Genomic DNA, 15,421 nt, shown 5'->3' on the forward strand with positions numbered 1-15,421 from the left:
AAATCCAAAATGGCCGCCATAAAGAACTTGAAACAATTGGAGACATATTTTTTCTAGAACTTATATCATCCCTAAAGACAGCCCAACCAGTGTCCAAAAATTAACAAGCAATTTCACCGGGCATTTCAATCTGCTACATTGGCCCCCCCACTACCCCCACCCCCTCCTTCCCTCTTCCGTGCTCGGAAAATTCACCTTAAAATGGAGTTTCCATTTCAACATATGTAGAATATGTACATGGTTACACTCATCATGAACGCAGGAAGCATGAGGATATATTTTGCAGTCGTGAGGCTGACCTTATGATGTCCACTAGGGAGAGCTGCTACCAATGCACCTCAATGAAGTAATTTAATTGGTTCACGACTTATCAAACAGAGTGACCACTATATTCGTCATGTGTGTGTGTCTGTCTGTCTGTCTGTCCGCAGCATAACTACCCAAGGATATCCGATCTTGATGAAACTTGGGTGGGAGGTTGATATCATGAACTAGTTTTGTCCTGCCTAGAGTGGGCGTATTGCGCCCATTGTGGGTGGACCCACGCCCAAAAAAGATGTCTTTTTAGGGGGTAATCGAGTTCAAGCTACATCTTCTCCAAGGGGTTTGGTGGAATCTGGCAGGGGTTTCGGTATTTGGTTAGGCCAATGTCATGTGTCTAGCCCCACGGAGCTCGATTTTTCATTTTCGTGTCAAGGTCACAAGGTCACGAAATTTAGAAAAGTCGATTTTTGATGGTTTTATTACATTGTTCGCTTCCTGATAAGGTGAAATGTCGTACATGATCTTATATTATCGCACACATCATGAAATACAAGTTTTACAACAAATTTCAGAATCTTCGACCTTTGACCTTTGAAGGTCACAAAGGTCAAAGTTTCAAAGTTGTCGGAATCGAACCGAATTTTCGGTATTGTGCAGCTAACTAACCTCATAACTGATTATACATTATTTTCTATCTCATTTCAAGGTCAGTAATCTTCGTTTTGACATTTCCAGGCCAGCACCACACACAATTACATACAGCTGGCTCTTAAAGGCCTGCGCACGCAGCGCATTGGGGCCCCTTGTAAATAGGCATGTACACCGCATGTTGGGGGCCGACACCTGCCACGTGGGCCCCCGACCCCCCCAGTCCGGGCCTGTTTCGGTTATAGTCCGTCCTTTGTCATTGAATACCGCTCGCTCGTGAACCATCGTCGTCTCCCGATTTGTTTAATTTATAGATTGGTTTAACTCCCCCTGAGCTCATTTATGATCATTTCTACTCTCATTAACCTTCCCTGAGCCGACCCATACTTTTTTAGGTTACTGAGTTTCCTCACTTTTCCCTCCTCACACCTTCCTGTTTTTTTTTTTTTTTTTTTTTTTTTTTTTGTATACAAGGTCGAGGCTCGTGAAAGAGCGAACATTAATCACACAGAAAGACAAACCGACACATAAAACATATAACATAGGGAGCGGTAGACAAGATGGGGAGAGAGGGGGAAGGACACAAACACAACATTTGAGAGCAGTGACCGAGAGACATGGAGACATCGAGAGATCTGAGAGAGGGCGAGGGCTTGGGGGGGGGGGGGGGGGGCGTGGGAAGGGGGCGGTGGGAGAGGTATAAAACATATGGACACTGCCAGGACTTCCAGGAAAGAAGTTGGAATTTCAAACAAGGTGGATCTGGGGTGAATTAGCGGGGGTAGAAAAGATCAAGGTTTTGGATGGGGGAAGATAAGAGATGGTGGTGAACAGCTGTTTTAAAGACCTGGAGGGAGGAGTGGGATTGAAGGGAGTGAGGGAGTTTGTTCCAGAGGCGGGAGAAAAGAGGAATGAAAGAGTGAAGGTGAGCAGAGAGCCGAGATTTCGGCAGTTTAACCATCAGAGGGTTGCTGGCAGATCTTGTGCGACCTGTAGGAATATTTGGGGGACAGAGCACAGAGAGAGCTGGGGGTGCAAGGCCGGAGAGGAGTCGGTAGAAGACAGAAAGACCACCTACCTGCCTGCGGTGAGTGAGTGAAAGGCCCTCAGAGATAGCTTCATCGCGGGAGATTCCAATAATTCTGAAAGCTTTGGTTTCAACAGCTTGAAGCCGAGCTAGGTGTGAGGCAGGAGCACCGGCCCATAGGGGAGAACAGTATTCCATTGAGCTGCGGATGAAAGCCTTGTATGTGGTGAGGAGCTCAGGTGTGCCGAGGAAGGACTTCGCACGACGGAGGATGCCCAGTCGGCGACTGGCTTTGGAGGCCAGCTTGGAAATGTGGTTTTCCCAAGAAAGATCATGGCAGATAGTGAGACCCAAAATCTTGAGCGACAGAACTTCTTGGAGAGGATTGTTGAGAAAGTAGATGGGAGGGTTGTCCAGTCGATCTTTTCGGAGAGACATAGTAAGAGTGTGAGATTTGTCAGGATTGAAAGACATGTTCCACTTGTTTGACCAGTCTGTGATTTTGTCCAGGTCTTCAGAGAGTGAGGAGGCAGCAGACTGCCGATCTGAGGGAAGAGGAATGGAGCGGCAGAGAGTGGAGTCATCAGCAAAGAGATAGAGAGGATTTTCGAGAGAGTCAGAGAGATCATTGATGAAGACCAGAAAAAGCACGGGGCCCAGAACACTGCCTTGGGGAACTCCAGCCTGAACAGGAAGAGGAGATGAGAGAAACCCATTCAGGGCCACACGTTGACGACGACTAGAGAGGAAGTCCGCCAGCCATGCGTGGAGATTTCCATGGATACCAAAGGAGGAGAGTTTGGTGAGCAGAGCGGGGTGCCAGACCGTGTCGAAGGCACGTGATATGTCGAGGGAGACAGCTCTAATTTCCTGTTTGGCATTGAGGACCTCCATCCATTGTTGAGACAGCAGAAGCAGCATGTCCAGAGTAGAGTGACCTGGTCTGAAACCAAATTGATGATCAGAGATCAAGCCATTGGAGAAGAGGAAAGATTTCATATCCGAAGCAATGATGGATTCCATGACTTTGCTGATAATTGGGAGAAGGCTGATTGGTCTGTAGTTGCTAGGATCTGTTTTTGCACCTTTTTTGTGCAAAGCGGTGATGTTGGCTGATTTCCAAGCAGATGGCAGTTGACCTTGAGCAAAAGAGAGGGTGAAGAGAACAGAGAGAGGGTGAGACAGAGCAGCAGAGCAGGATTTTAGGACCCGTGGGCTGATGCCGTCGGGTCCAGTTGCAGAATCAGAGTCGAGGGTTGACAGAAACTTTTCCACCTTGTCAGGAGGAAAGGACACGGAGTCCAGGAGCAGCAGGGTACGACTGGGTAAGGTGGGTACAGAGAGGGATGGGTTTGGGACACAAGATTTAGAGGCAAACACAGAGTTGAGGCATTCAGCTTTTTCACGTGCGGAGTCAGCTGTGTAGCCGTTTGAGGTAAGGGAGGGGATGGAGGGGGAACAAACACCAGAAACGGATTTGACCAGACGCCACCAGGATTTGGAAGAGGGAGACAGATAAGAGAGTTCGGTCTTGAGAATGGAGAGATATTGTTTCCTAGCTCTCCTGAGGGTGGACACACACTTGTTTCGGGCTTTGTGAAAGGAAATGAGATTTCCTTCCGTTGGATTTGCTTTCCAGGAGACGAAGGCAAGTTGTTTCTGGGCAACAGCCTCACCACAAGATTCCGTGTACCATGGACGGGAGGAAGGGTATGACAACTGAAGACGAGATGGGATAAATCTGTGCATGAGAGAGAGCAATTTACTTTGGAAGAATTCCCAGGATGAGTTGATGTCAGAGGTGGTAGAGATGGGAGACCAGTCCAGATGATTGATGGCTGCTTGAAGACCGTGCCAGTTGGCCTGAGTGAAATGCCAGACTCGTCAACGCTGAGCAGGCTCCCTGAGGATGGTCAGAGAGATGTCCACTTTAACAAGGACATGATCAGATGATCCGATCGGAGCAGAAGAAGAGCAGCAGACATTTTCAGGGAAGTTAGTCATAACCAAGTCCAGAAGAGAAGATGTTCCGTTGACTGAGATCCGGGTCGGGAAATTGACAGATTGTGTCAGTCCCAGTGAGTCGCAGAAGTCCTTTGCTGAGGAGCCATGGCTGGTGAGAGAGGTACCCACACCCAGCCAACTGGCATGATGACAGTTGAAATCACCACATATGAGGAAGAGAGAGTTGGGATGAGTAGATAGAAGTTGGTCCATATCATCAGACAGCGAGATGTAGATTGAGTCATCACTGTTTGGTGGACGGTACAACACACATATGAACAAGAGGTGGGAGCGAAGGGGAAGCCGTAGCCAGAGGTATTCCTGCGGGTGAGGTGGAGAGAGTGCAGTGCAGGGCGAGTGAGGAAGAGAGTTTTTGATAAAGATAGCAACCCCGCCTCCAGGACGAGGCTCAGGTCTATCATACCGGAGGAGGGAGTAGCCCGGGAGAGATACTATGGAATCAGAGACATCATAAAGGAGGAAAGTTTCTGTTAAGCAGATCACGTCTGGTTTGACAGAAGCAACCTGTATGGAGAGATCAGTTAAGTTTGAACGAAGGCCCCGGATGTTTGAGGTCCATACCGTTAATGAAGAGGAAGGGGGAGCATCAGATACAGAACAGGGGGGAGGAGGGGTAGGGTAAGATGTGGAAGAGGTGGAAGAGGTAGGGAGAGCTGTTGAAGGTGTGTCAGAGATTTCAGAATAGCTCGGAGAAAGGGATGGATGGGGCGGACAAAAGGTTTGATGGTGATTGGGTGAGCCACAATGAGGTGTTATTTGAGGAGGGGGAAGAGCGAGGCAGAAGGTTGGGGGAGATGGAGGTGAGAGTTTGAAGGGGGAAGAAGCGGGGAGGACGCTTTGAGGAGGGGGAGTGAGAGGGGGGAAATTGAGAAGCAATGAGGGTGGGGAGATTTGAAGGGGAGGGGTGAGGGGGGAGTTTGGGAGGGAAGGGGCAAGGGGAGGGATTTGAAAGGGATGGGATATGGGGGAGATTTGGAGGGGAGGGGTGAGGCAGGAGTCTAGGAGGGGAGGGGCGAGGGGGCGTCTTGGCGGGGAGGGGTGAGGGGGTAGTTTAGGAGGGAGGGGGCAAGGGGGGAGATTTGAAAGGGATGGGTGATGGGGAAGATTTGGAGGGGAGGGGTGATGGGCAAGATTTGGAGGGGAGGGGTTATGGGGAAGATTTGGAGGGGAGGGGTGAGATTGGATTTTTGAAAGTGTACGATTTATGGGAAACGAACATTTATTGCAAAATGAGTTTCTTGTGACCTTCGAGTTAAAAATACGTTTAAGGACGCTGGATGGAGGATGGAGTGCAGGAGAGTTTAGGGAATGTAGAAAAAAGGCACTATAGGAGATGGATATTTTTTTTGGGATGAATTGATTTGGTGAGCAAGTCGAAAGCAGCCTTTTAAAGAAGAAGAAGAAAAAGGTGTTATAAAATATGACGGAATACATAACTTGAGGGGAAAGTGTAAACATTGAAGGTTAATGAGTGAAAACTATCTGGGGAAATGGGGGAGAAACACGTGGTCGAAGAACGAACGAACGAATAAGAATGAATAAACGAATGAGAACAGAGAAGGAAAATGTTTTTTTTTTTTTTTTTTTTTTTTTTTTTTTGAGTTGAGATTTACACAAGGAAGTAGGCTATGGGTGAAAAGACTGGGAATACAGAGAACGAAAGTTATTGGATCACAAAAGACGGACCGCTGAGAGAAAAACAAAGCCTCAAGGTTGTACAGTGCACACTGTACAAGGCCTCAAGACACGACACGGCAAACAGACGATCAATTTATGAAAGATAAACACCGAGAAACAACCAAAGTTGCACACAATAACTTCACACACCGAAAGATAAATACAGTTTCGACAAAATACAATTGTGAACAGACTTAACTTCGAAAAACGTGGAGACCGTGTGGAGCTTCGGAAATCCCTGCCGCCGTCTCCAAGATCTCGCGAGATCGCGAGATTTATTTATTTTCTCGCTTGTTCGTCACATTTTTACCTCATTCTCTTCTTTCAGCCCTTGTGCTTGAGTGTGTCCTTCTTGTTTGCCTCCACCCCTGACCCCCTGTTCACACATGTCTTTCTTTCTCTCCTCCCCCTCCACTTAACACATTCTTCCCCTCGCCCATTCACTCTTCAAGTGTCCCTCTGTTCTGAGTGCTTGCAGTTCATGCATTTCCCTACTTCCTGGTGTTTTCTAGTTCTTCCAAACCCCAGACCTTGAATAAAAGAGGAGTGTTAAAATGCCTTGAAGTCCAAAATCGATTGTGGCACTGTGTAGAAGGACGCGAGTGTTATGGTAAATGTGACTATTTACCTTCAGGAATTTTCTTCAACTAGATATACAACAACAACAACAGGCATTTTAATAATAATAATAATAATACATTTATTTTATATAGCGCTTTTCAAGAAGCCCAAAGACGCTTTGACAGAGTACAAAAAAACAAGTGCAAAAAGACAAAAATCAACAGGTAAATAATCAAAGCAAAAGGAAGGAGAAGGAGAAGAGATAGTCATGGGTTAAATGCTGTGGGTTAAATGTTGAATGTAGTGTTGAACAGGTGGGTCTTGAGTGATGTTTTGAATGTGGTGAGTGAGGAGGAGTCTCTGATGGTGTGAGGTAGTGAGTTCCAGAGGGTGGGAGCAGCGATGGAGAAGGCCCTGTCCCCCCAGGATCTGAATTTGGTCCGGATGGGGGGGGGGTCAGGAGGTTGGTACCAGCAGAGCGGAGGTTGCGGGTCGGAGTGTGTCTGGAGAGGAGGTCGGCCAGGTAGGATGAGGCCAGGTTATGGAGGGCTTTGTAGGTCAAGAGGAGGATTTTGTACTGGATTTTTTAAAAGGCCATTTTCTCTGCTAGAGCGGGGATGAGTCTTGCGGTCCCCATGACAATCTTCTCCATTTTACCCTAATTTCTGCATCTCCCCTGGTTAACCCCTTGCCCGCATTTCTTCTTCGACCATCTTTAGCCAAGTCTTTCTCGGTCTTCCCCGTCCTCTACTTCCTTCTACATTCATTTCCATCACTCTTCTCAACCAGTCACTTTCATCCTTCCTCAACACATGACTAAACCATCTCAAACTGTTCCTCTTCACAGCATCAATCACAGGCTCTATTCCCATCATCTTTCGCAATTCATCATTTGTCTTCCTCTCTCTCAACGATACTCCGCACATCCACCGAACCATTCGCATTTCCACCCTTTCCAGCCTTAGTTGCTGCTCTACATTCATGACCCATGTCTCGCTCCCATAAATCATAACACTTCTCACACATGCAGCATACACCTTTCCCTTCAGCTTCAACGACACTCCCCTACTCGTCAGCACGCCACTCAGTTCCCGAAACTTCTTCCATGCACATCTCACTCTAGCAACCGTTGCCGAGTCTGATCCACCTTCTCCATTCAGCATGTCTCCGAGATAGCAAAATGTTTTCACACCTTCCAGCTTCACGCCGTCTCCAAGATCCAACTCAACATTTCCTCCATCTGCAGCTCCCTCTGTGCACACCTTACATTTGAATGTAGCTTCCACACTGGTTAATGACCCTCTCAGACCACTACATTTTTGATGAACCCACTCAGCGCACATTGTACATTGAATGGAATTCACTCCGACACCCTTCCTGCACACACAGCACACGGCCACTTCCCAGTTCTTTCCACCTCACCACATGCTTTACCACTTGCCATCACCTTCGTTTTTCCGATATTCACCTTCAGACCTTTTGTCTCCATACATTCCTTCCACTTGTTCATCTTCTCCTTCCGTCCATCCATACTTTCTGCAATCAACACCAGATAATCTGCATACAACAACTCCCACGGTAAACCCTCCTTTACGTTCCGAGCCAGCACCTCCATAACAGCTACAAATAGTAGTGGACTTAGTACCGACCCCTGATGCACTCCCACCTTCACCTCAAACTCACCACTGTTCCCGTCCTTCGTCCTTACAGCTGTGCGCGCTCTTTTGTACATGGCCATCACTACTCTGATCAACCATTCCTCCACTCCTAACTTCCTCAATGCCCATGTCACTACTTCCTCTTCTACAACTTCATCCTCTTCTCCATGTACTTCTCCTGCAACTGCCTTACAATAAAACCGTGTCTGTCGTTCCTCTTCCTGGCATAAATCCAAACTGCATTTCGTCGATCTTCACCTTCTTCCTTATCCTCCTCTCCAACACCCTTTCCAATACCTTAATTCCATGCTCCAATAACTTTATCGCTCGATACGAGCCACAGTCCAGAGGGTCCCCTTTCCCCTTGTATAGAGGGACGAGGGTACTCAGTTCCCAATCCACTGGAATGCGGCCTTCTTTCACCACCAGATTACAGATCTCTGTCATTCTCTTCAAACCCCAACTTCCCGCTGCCTTCAACATATCTCCCACAACTCCCGTCGGCCCTCCCGCTTTTCTACTCTTCAATGCTTTTATCGCTTCTTCAACTAGATATTTTATCAACTTCAACTAGTTCTTCAACTAGATATAAAGTATTTAATAGAGAGAGCCCTTGATGTGATGTGCGTACTGTTTATGCTTTTGAACCACCGATCCTGGCAGGATATCTTCTCTTCCTCAGCTCGTACCTTACCCAAGGGAATGCATTGTTCCAAAATGTCTGAAATTCTCAACATCATCGCTTTTCATAATGTAGCTTCTGTTGTTGGTTTTTTGTAGTTTTACAGCTGAAACTTCTCTTTTTCCCATTTTTTTGTGGTTGATGATCCAAATCTGAAAGAAAATTTTGTATGCTTGGGCGAACAAGTTGGATCACCCATTTTACTGAGCCGATAACATATGGCAAGACGAGTGAAACAAACTCTTCAATATAATTAACATGCAGGAATTGGATTTTACAATACCATTGGTCCATCCTCAGATTCTCACCATTGGTTGTTCATATTGAGGAGCTTCCAGTGCTTTTGGTTTGTCCTCATGATCTCGCAGCATCCTTGCCTCTATTCTCAGTTTTCAGAACATGCCTCGTACTGTAATCGACCCCGTCTGTCTGTCCATCCGTCACGCTATCTCTCCCTAAACGCTTGTGCAGAAATTCACCAAACTTGGAAGTTATGATTACCACATAGCAAGGTGTGAGAGCAATACCATTTTTGGCCCCATCCCCTGGGGCCTTTGGGTTGGTTTGGAAAGGCAAATACCAAACCAAACAAACTACGTTCCAAACAATGTTTGGACCACTTAATGCGGCATTTATAATTTTGTCATTTTTAAATTATAAGCCGATTGCATTGGGGATGAAGTTGAATCTTGCACCCACTGCCATCGCCGTGCTTTTTCTGCCCCCCCCCCCACCCCCCCCCCCACCTCCCTTCCGTCCCCTCCAAATGTCTGCAGGGCGCATGCAGTCCACCAGCCATCCCTTTCTCAGAAACTAACAAAATCCAGGATCACTGCTCACCTCCACTCATTTGCTACTCTTTTTTTTCCCTCACCTGGTGAATCAACTTCCACATTCTCTTCAATGTCTTTCCTCCCTCCAGGTATTCAAGACTCCTGTTCAGCACCATTTCAGATCTCCCCCATCCACAACCATGATCTTCTCTCCACGTGTTTAACCACCCCCAACCACAATTTTTGCTTCTGTATCCATCTTGTCCACCCCTTGCATTCTCCCTTATCCCTCATCATTACCCGGGCCTCACTTGTTTGTCCGTCTCTGTCTATTTTCTCCATCAACCCTGCCGTTGGCATTTCCCCCTTCTCTTTCTGCTGTTCCTTTTGTTCTGTTGCATCCTGATCCGTTCTGTGCCCTTTCTCTTCCACGACCCTCGACTCTGTATACAAAAAAATAAATAATTTGACCTAGTGGACAAAGGTCAATTTTAGTTTTGCCCATCGTATGTAGATTTGCTAACAGGATTGCTCTAAGCTGTCGCCTGGGTTTGATTTCCAACTTGACTCTAAATTATTATTATTACTATTATTATTATCCTCATGGTTCACAGGCATGGTGGTGTATCACTTATTGCTCTATCCTTCAGCGGAATATTGAATTTGGTGAACATCACAGAATGTCTGCAAGCATCTGCTGTTAGATATAAAGGATCCCGACGTATCTTTCAAGAGGTCATTGTGTGTCTGTCCCCTGGCCAAGTTAGAAGTTATTTCCCTAACTTGGCCCAAAGATGAGAGGGAGACCGTCGGATATATTGTTCCATGGAAACTCGGACATGATGCCCAACGATCCCTCAGGTCATGAGACAACTCAGATTAGATCATGAGTAGTATTTCAAAAATGTGCTTCTTTATCTTTAAATAAGCACAAAGCAAAAGGAGCTTTATCTTTCCATTCGTAATATCGCAAATCTCGCTTTGATGCAAATTTGAGCTCCATATCCAATTGACTACTTGATACACATGATCATAAAAAGTGTGAGGTGTATCATTCTTTGTGTGAATGCTACTTATCCATGGCCTTGCAAATGCCTTTTGATGAAACGTGCTTTTTTTTCGATCCATGCAGAATTCCCCAATAACCAATGCTGGAACGGGCTCGAACCTCAACATCGAGGGAGAAACTGAATGTGACGCCAGCGTCATGGACGGGAAAACACTAAACTTCGCAGCTGTTGGTGCACTCCAAGGTCCTTAGTTTTGCTTCATTCAACATTATTCTGGTCAATTGTAAAAGCTCTCTGTGCTACAAAATGGCAGAATGTTTACCAATTCCACTTTCATGTGCCATGCATCTTTACACGAAATTGCCCTTACATTTTCCCTCCCCCCATTCACAACCCCCTCTTCGGTATATCTGACATGGTGTAGTAGTTTATATTAACCCCGTTGAGTTTTTCTTTCAAACTAGTTTGGATTCCTTATTACCTCCGCCACCAAAGGTTATGTTTTCACCCCTGTCTGTCTCAAATGAAACATCAAACAGTCTGTCTGTTTGTTACTTGCCGGAATAGATTCCGGCAAGTATGTTAGTTGGTTGGTTTGTCTGTCTGTCTGTCTGTTTGTGCGCAGTACTATGTCTACATCGTTGCACATAGCATCACCAAACTTTACACACATATTTGTCTTGCCCTGGAATAGACTGTGCCCAATTTTTAACTCTCTTGGCCCAAGGCCTCCATTATGACGTCATAATTTGATAATTCGACAAGTACAAAACTTCATCCAATCAAGATGCAATTTCTTGAGCGACATGACGGCATAAACTGGTGGAGAAAAAAGAAAATGATGACTTCATCGGTCACGTGGTTCGACCACCATCTTGGAAAAACCGAAAAACTTTGCACCTCTATATCTCCGAAAGTGCTGAATAGAAAAAATTGAGACATGGCTCATTGTAAAGAACTCTCCATGGGGAATAAAATATGTTAATGATGTCATAGGTGCCTCCATTATGACGTCATAATTCGACAAGTACAAAACTTCATCCGATCAAGATGAAATTTCTTGAGCATCATCAAGGAATAAATTAGTTTAGAAAACAAATAATGATGACGTTACCGATCACGTGGTTTGGCCGCCATATTTGTCCAAAATGGCCGATAAAAAAGTACATGCCGACAAGTCCTCGGTCTCTGACCGATTTTTCATCTGTCTGTCTGTTTGTGTGCAGTACAACGTCTACATCGTTGCACATGGCATTGCCATACTTTACACACGTATTTGCCTTGCCCTGGAATAGACTGTGCCCAATTTTTAACTCTCTAGGCCCAAGGTCAAGCTCGAGGTCACCCAAAACGTGAAATCAGGGGGGTCGATTTTTAATTTAAAATATATTTCAAACCACTATAACTCTAAAAGTGCAAGAGATATGCATACACTTACTGTTACTGACATAAAGGAAGTCACATACGACATTTCATTTGACACCATGACCTTTGACTTTGAGTGACCTTGAAAGGTCAAACTCAAGGTCAAAAATGTTTTTTTTTACTAATAACTGTCAAACATTATCCGATTCCCTTCTGACCAACACCCCAGGAAAAAGTACATTCCTGGCAAATCCTCGGTCTCTGACCGATTTTTTTTTTGGTCTGTCTGTTTGTTTGTGAACAAGATGTCTCAAAAAGGTGTGGATGGATTCGGATGAAATTTGGCAGAGATGTTGCATATGTCACAAGGACGAAATTATTAGATTTTGGTGAAGATACGGATCCGGCTACTAGAATTTTTAAAGTGATCTTCACCATTGGGAGATAGGGCCAAAACGATACATAGCAGGATATTTCAAAAAGTTGTGGACGGATTTGGACGAAACTTGTTGGACCGGTTGGGCGTCTGACAAGGGCGATTCGATTCAATTTTGGTGAAGATCTGAATATGGATTCGGATATGAAAATTATTTAATTTTAAAGTGATTCTTCGCCATTGGGAGAGAGGGCCAAAAACGATACATAGCAGGATGTCTCAAAAAGTTACAGATGGATTGGGACGAAACTTGTTGGACAGGTTGTGTGTGTGACGAGGAAGAATCGATTCAATTTTGGTGAAGATCTGGATCCGGATCCACATTCAGCTAGTGTAATTTTTTAAGTGATTCTTCACCATTGAGTGACATGGCCGAAAATGAGGGGTAGATCAGGGTATGAAAGACTGGACCTATGGTGATTCCTGTCATTGATTTTGATTAAATGTGATTCTGTATTGTGATTTTCTGGTCTACTGAGATACAAAATGTAAACTGTTCACCAGGCGAAGGTATGCTCTCTACTGAGTGATGTTTTAGTTTGTCTCCTTTTTTTACCAGCCATGAAGAATGCTAGGAAACCAATAAAAACTATAGATAGACATTTAAGCTACACACAGTTCAGAAGTGTGATGTTGTGGTTTCATCTCTTCCAGGGATAAAAAACCCAATCTTAGTAGCGAGAAAGATTCTACTTGAAAGTGAAAAAGGAAAGCTTCCAGCAGGAAGAATTCCACCCTGGTATTTATTCTTCAGATTATTGTATCAGAGTGACGTCGTCTTTTTTTCTTTTTTCCTTCACATTAATCTTTCCTCACATATTTTTTGTTGATAATTTAAAGTGTGGAATCTTGTTTTGTTTTTGTTTTATCTTTCTTTTTTTGTCAAAGTTTTTTAGTTGGAGATGGAGCTTATAAATGGGCCATGGCACAAGGAATGGCATCAAGCACAGCAGCTGCACTAACGACAAGTGAGTCTCCTTGCCCTTTTAATGGACCCAGGCTAATTAGGTCCTCACAAGTACATTCGTTTGGGGAAAGGAGTCATTTGTAGAGCCAACACACTCTGAAACTCATATACACAAACAAGATCATTTACCTGCTTGGAAAAGGGATCCAGCAGGGTCTGTCTTGGCCCATGCTAGTTGCTACTTGGAGAGACAGCCCTGTTGTGTTCTTAACCTGATCCAGCATTTTCAACTTGGGTCATCGAGCTCTTCATTTACTTTCCCTTAAACATTTCCCTGCCCAATCAAATTTTCCAAATTTTCACCTTGCTTCCTCGTAGTATGTCCTAATAGCATAACATTGTTGTGGAAATGACTCCTCAGGGTTATCATTGCTTGGTGTAGTTTAGTTAGCTCCTTAGTAAATATGTTCGAGTGATGGTGTGAGTCGTCGCTTTCGACGAATCTCTTAAACCTGCACAGAGAAGCGATTGAAGTGATAGAGGTGTGTGCTGTCCCTCTCCCGCTCTCTTTTCCTCTGAGCATAATTGGCTGCAGGTGCAGTAAATGCAACGTAAAGTCTGATGCACATAGTTACAGTAGACAGGCCAGGTCGTCGGTATGATGACGGCTGCCGTTGTTGTCCATAGTGGACACAGATGTCTGCAGATGCTGCACAGTGATGCCTAAATTGGTGCTACCACCAACTGTCATGGGCACATTTATCCACTATGTAGCACATCCCAGACTGACCTACAGGTGCGGTTTGATATCTGAGTGTCCTTCTCACAGCCTTAGCGTAAAGAGGCTTCCCTCACAAGGCAGTGGGGATCCATTTCCCTGGACAAGGGGCCCATACCAGGTGCGTAGGACAGGGACGCTGAGCCTGGGACTTGCGTAGGGCAGGGACGTCACTTTCTGAGGAAAACAACAACTACCCTGCTGCAACCATCTTAGAGTAAGCATAAAGTAATTGATTGTGATATTAGATATGCGTCATATATATATATATATAGTATATAATACATAGATAGCTTTCTCATGTCGGTGTCTAAAAATCACCATCCCTGCGAGCCTTCGTTTTATATGCTACCCTTATAAATCAGTTTTTATGTTCTTTCAAAGACTTCTCTAGGCTTTGTAGTGCAATTCCTGGCGGGCAAAGCCAACCCCACCATCACAACCGGCCTTCAGCCCCAGAACCTCTGAGTGAGAGGTTGTGTGAGGATTGCACCACCCCCAGACCGCACCCATCGAACAATGCTGTGTGAAAGCGGAGTCCAGACTCAATAAAGGCGGGTGGAAAGTAGGAGAAGCCTGAATGCCACTTGAATGAAAGCTGTGCCCTTTGCTCACTCCCTTTGTAAGCGATGTGTGGCAGGCCATTACGACAGAGCAGCTGGGACTGTGCTTTTCCATCCTGCAGAGTTCTGTTGGGGATTACCAGGGATGGATATGGAGTACCTGGTATTTTTGTCCTGTGATTCACTCTGTCTCTCTACTGTGGAATGATTGGGCCGGATAAGGTTTAGATATACAGATTCGCGTTCATCGTTGGTTCATGTGCACATATTGTTAGTTGAGTTAAGGGTTTTTACAGCGTAGCCCATAGGGCAAAGCTGTCTAGAACAGTGTTTGTCCGTATGTATGTATGTATGTCCCCTCAAACGTATACCAATCATGGCAGGGTGATGTGATTATGTCTGATGTCATTACGGCAGTACGGCAGCTGACTCTCCACGCACCACCATTTTGATTTATATGCCGTTTATGCCGAACATATCGTCGAACCTGTCATTTATTACAATCGCCATGCTCTACCTCTACGTTTTTTCATGCAATGTGAAACACAAACAAACCAATTGTTAAAATGACCATCAAATATCCAAAGCATCGGCATTACGTCTCTTCCAACAAAACGGTACGTACCCAACCCTTGTGGCGTATAATCTAGATTACAGTAGATCTTCCATCAGTTCTGTAAGTAGAACTTGCCTTACGGATGTCTGGATTCTTCCAAATTTTCTTGTTTAATGTTATAAACAGCATTAGCGACTGTTTAAAAAGCTAATCATGTGTGTTTGTGGTTTATAATATTTTACAAGCCTGGCTACGCCGCCGTTAGACTTTTGGTCTCGTTTTTATTGTTGATCATTGTGCATTGCTTCCTTTTATTTCTTCTCCCCTGTGACCATTGTTTTTCCAGTGAAATGTACCCGATCCCAGGGTGAATTTAAGCTATGGTGATCATTCTTTCCATTAGGGTACTTTCGTTGAGGATAATTGGCTACCGCAATTAGGGTACGTTCGTTACTATGATAAATTGGCACACCATGCACCCAGGCCAGACC

At 45.1% G+C, this 15,421-nt stretch overlaps 1 protein-coding gene across 2 annotated transcripts in view; it reads left to right on the top strand.

The window, feature by feature from the left end:
* Nucleotides 1-15,421, top strand: part of TASP1 (taspase 1) — a 94,029-nt gene that overhangs the window by 23,365 nt on the left and 55,243 nt on the right. For both annotated transcript variants that reach the window (XM_068128469.2, XM_068128470.2), the window contains exons 4-6: nt 10,448-10,568; nt 12,781-12,865; nt 13,015-13,094. In XM_068128469.2, the coding sequence (XP_067984570.2) occupies nt 10,448-10,568; nt 12,781-12,865; nt 13,015-13,094 (286 nt within the window). The remainder of the gene's footprint in view (nt 1-10,447; nt 10,569-12,780; nt 12,866-13,014; nt 13,095-15,421) is intronic.

The sequence above is a fragment of the Myxine glutinosa genome, chromosome 9, assembly GCF_964187855.1.
Source record: "Myxine glutinosa chromosome 9, kmMyxGlut1.1, whole genome shotgun sequence".
NCBI lineage: Eukaryota > Metazoa > Chordata > Myxini > Myxiniformes > Myxinidae > Myxine > Myxine glutinosa.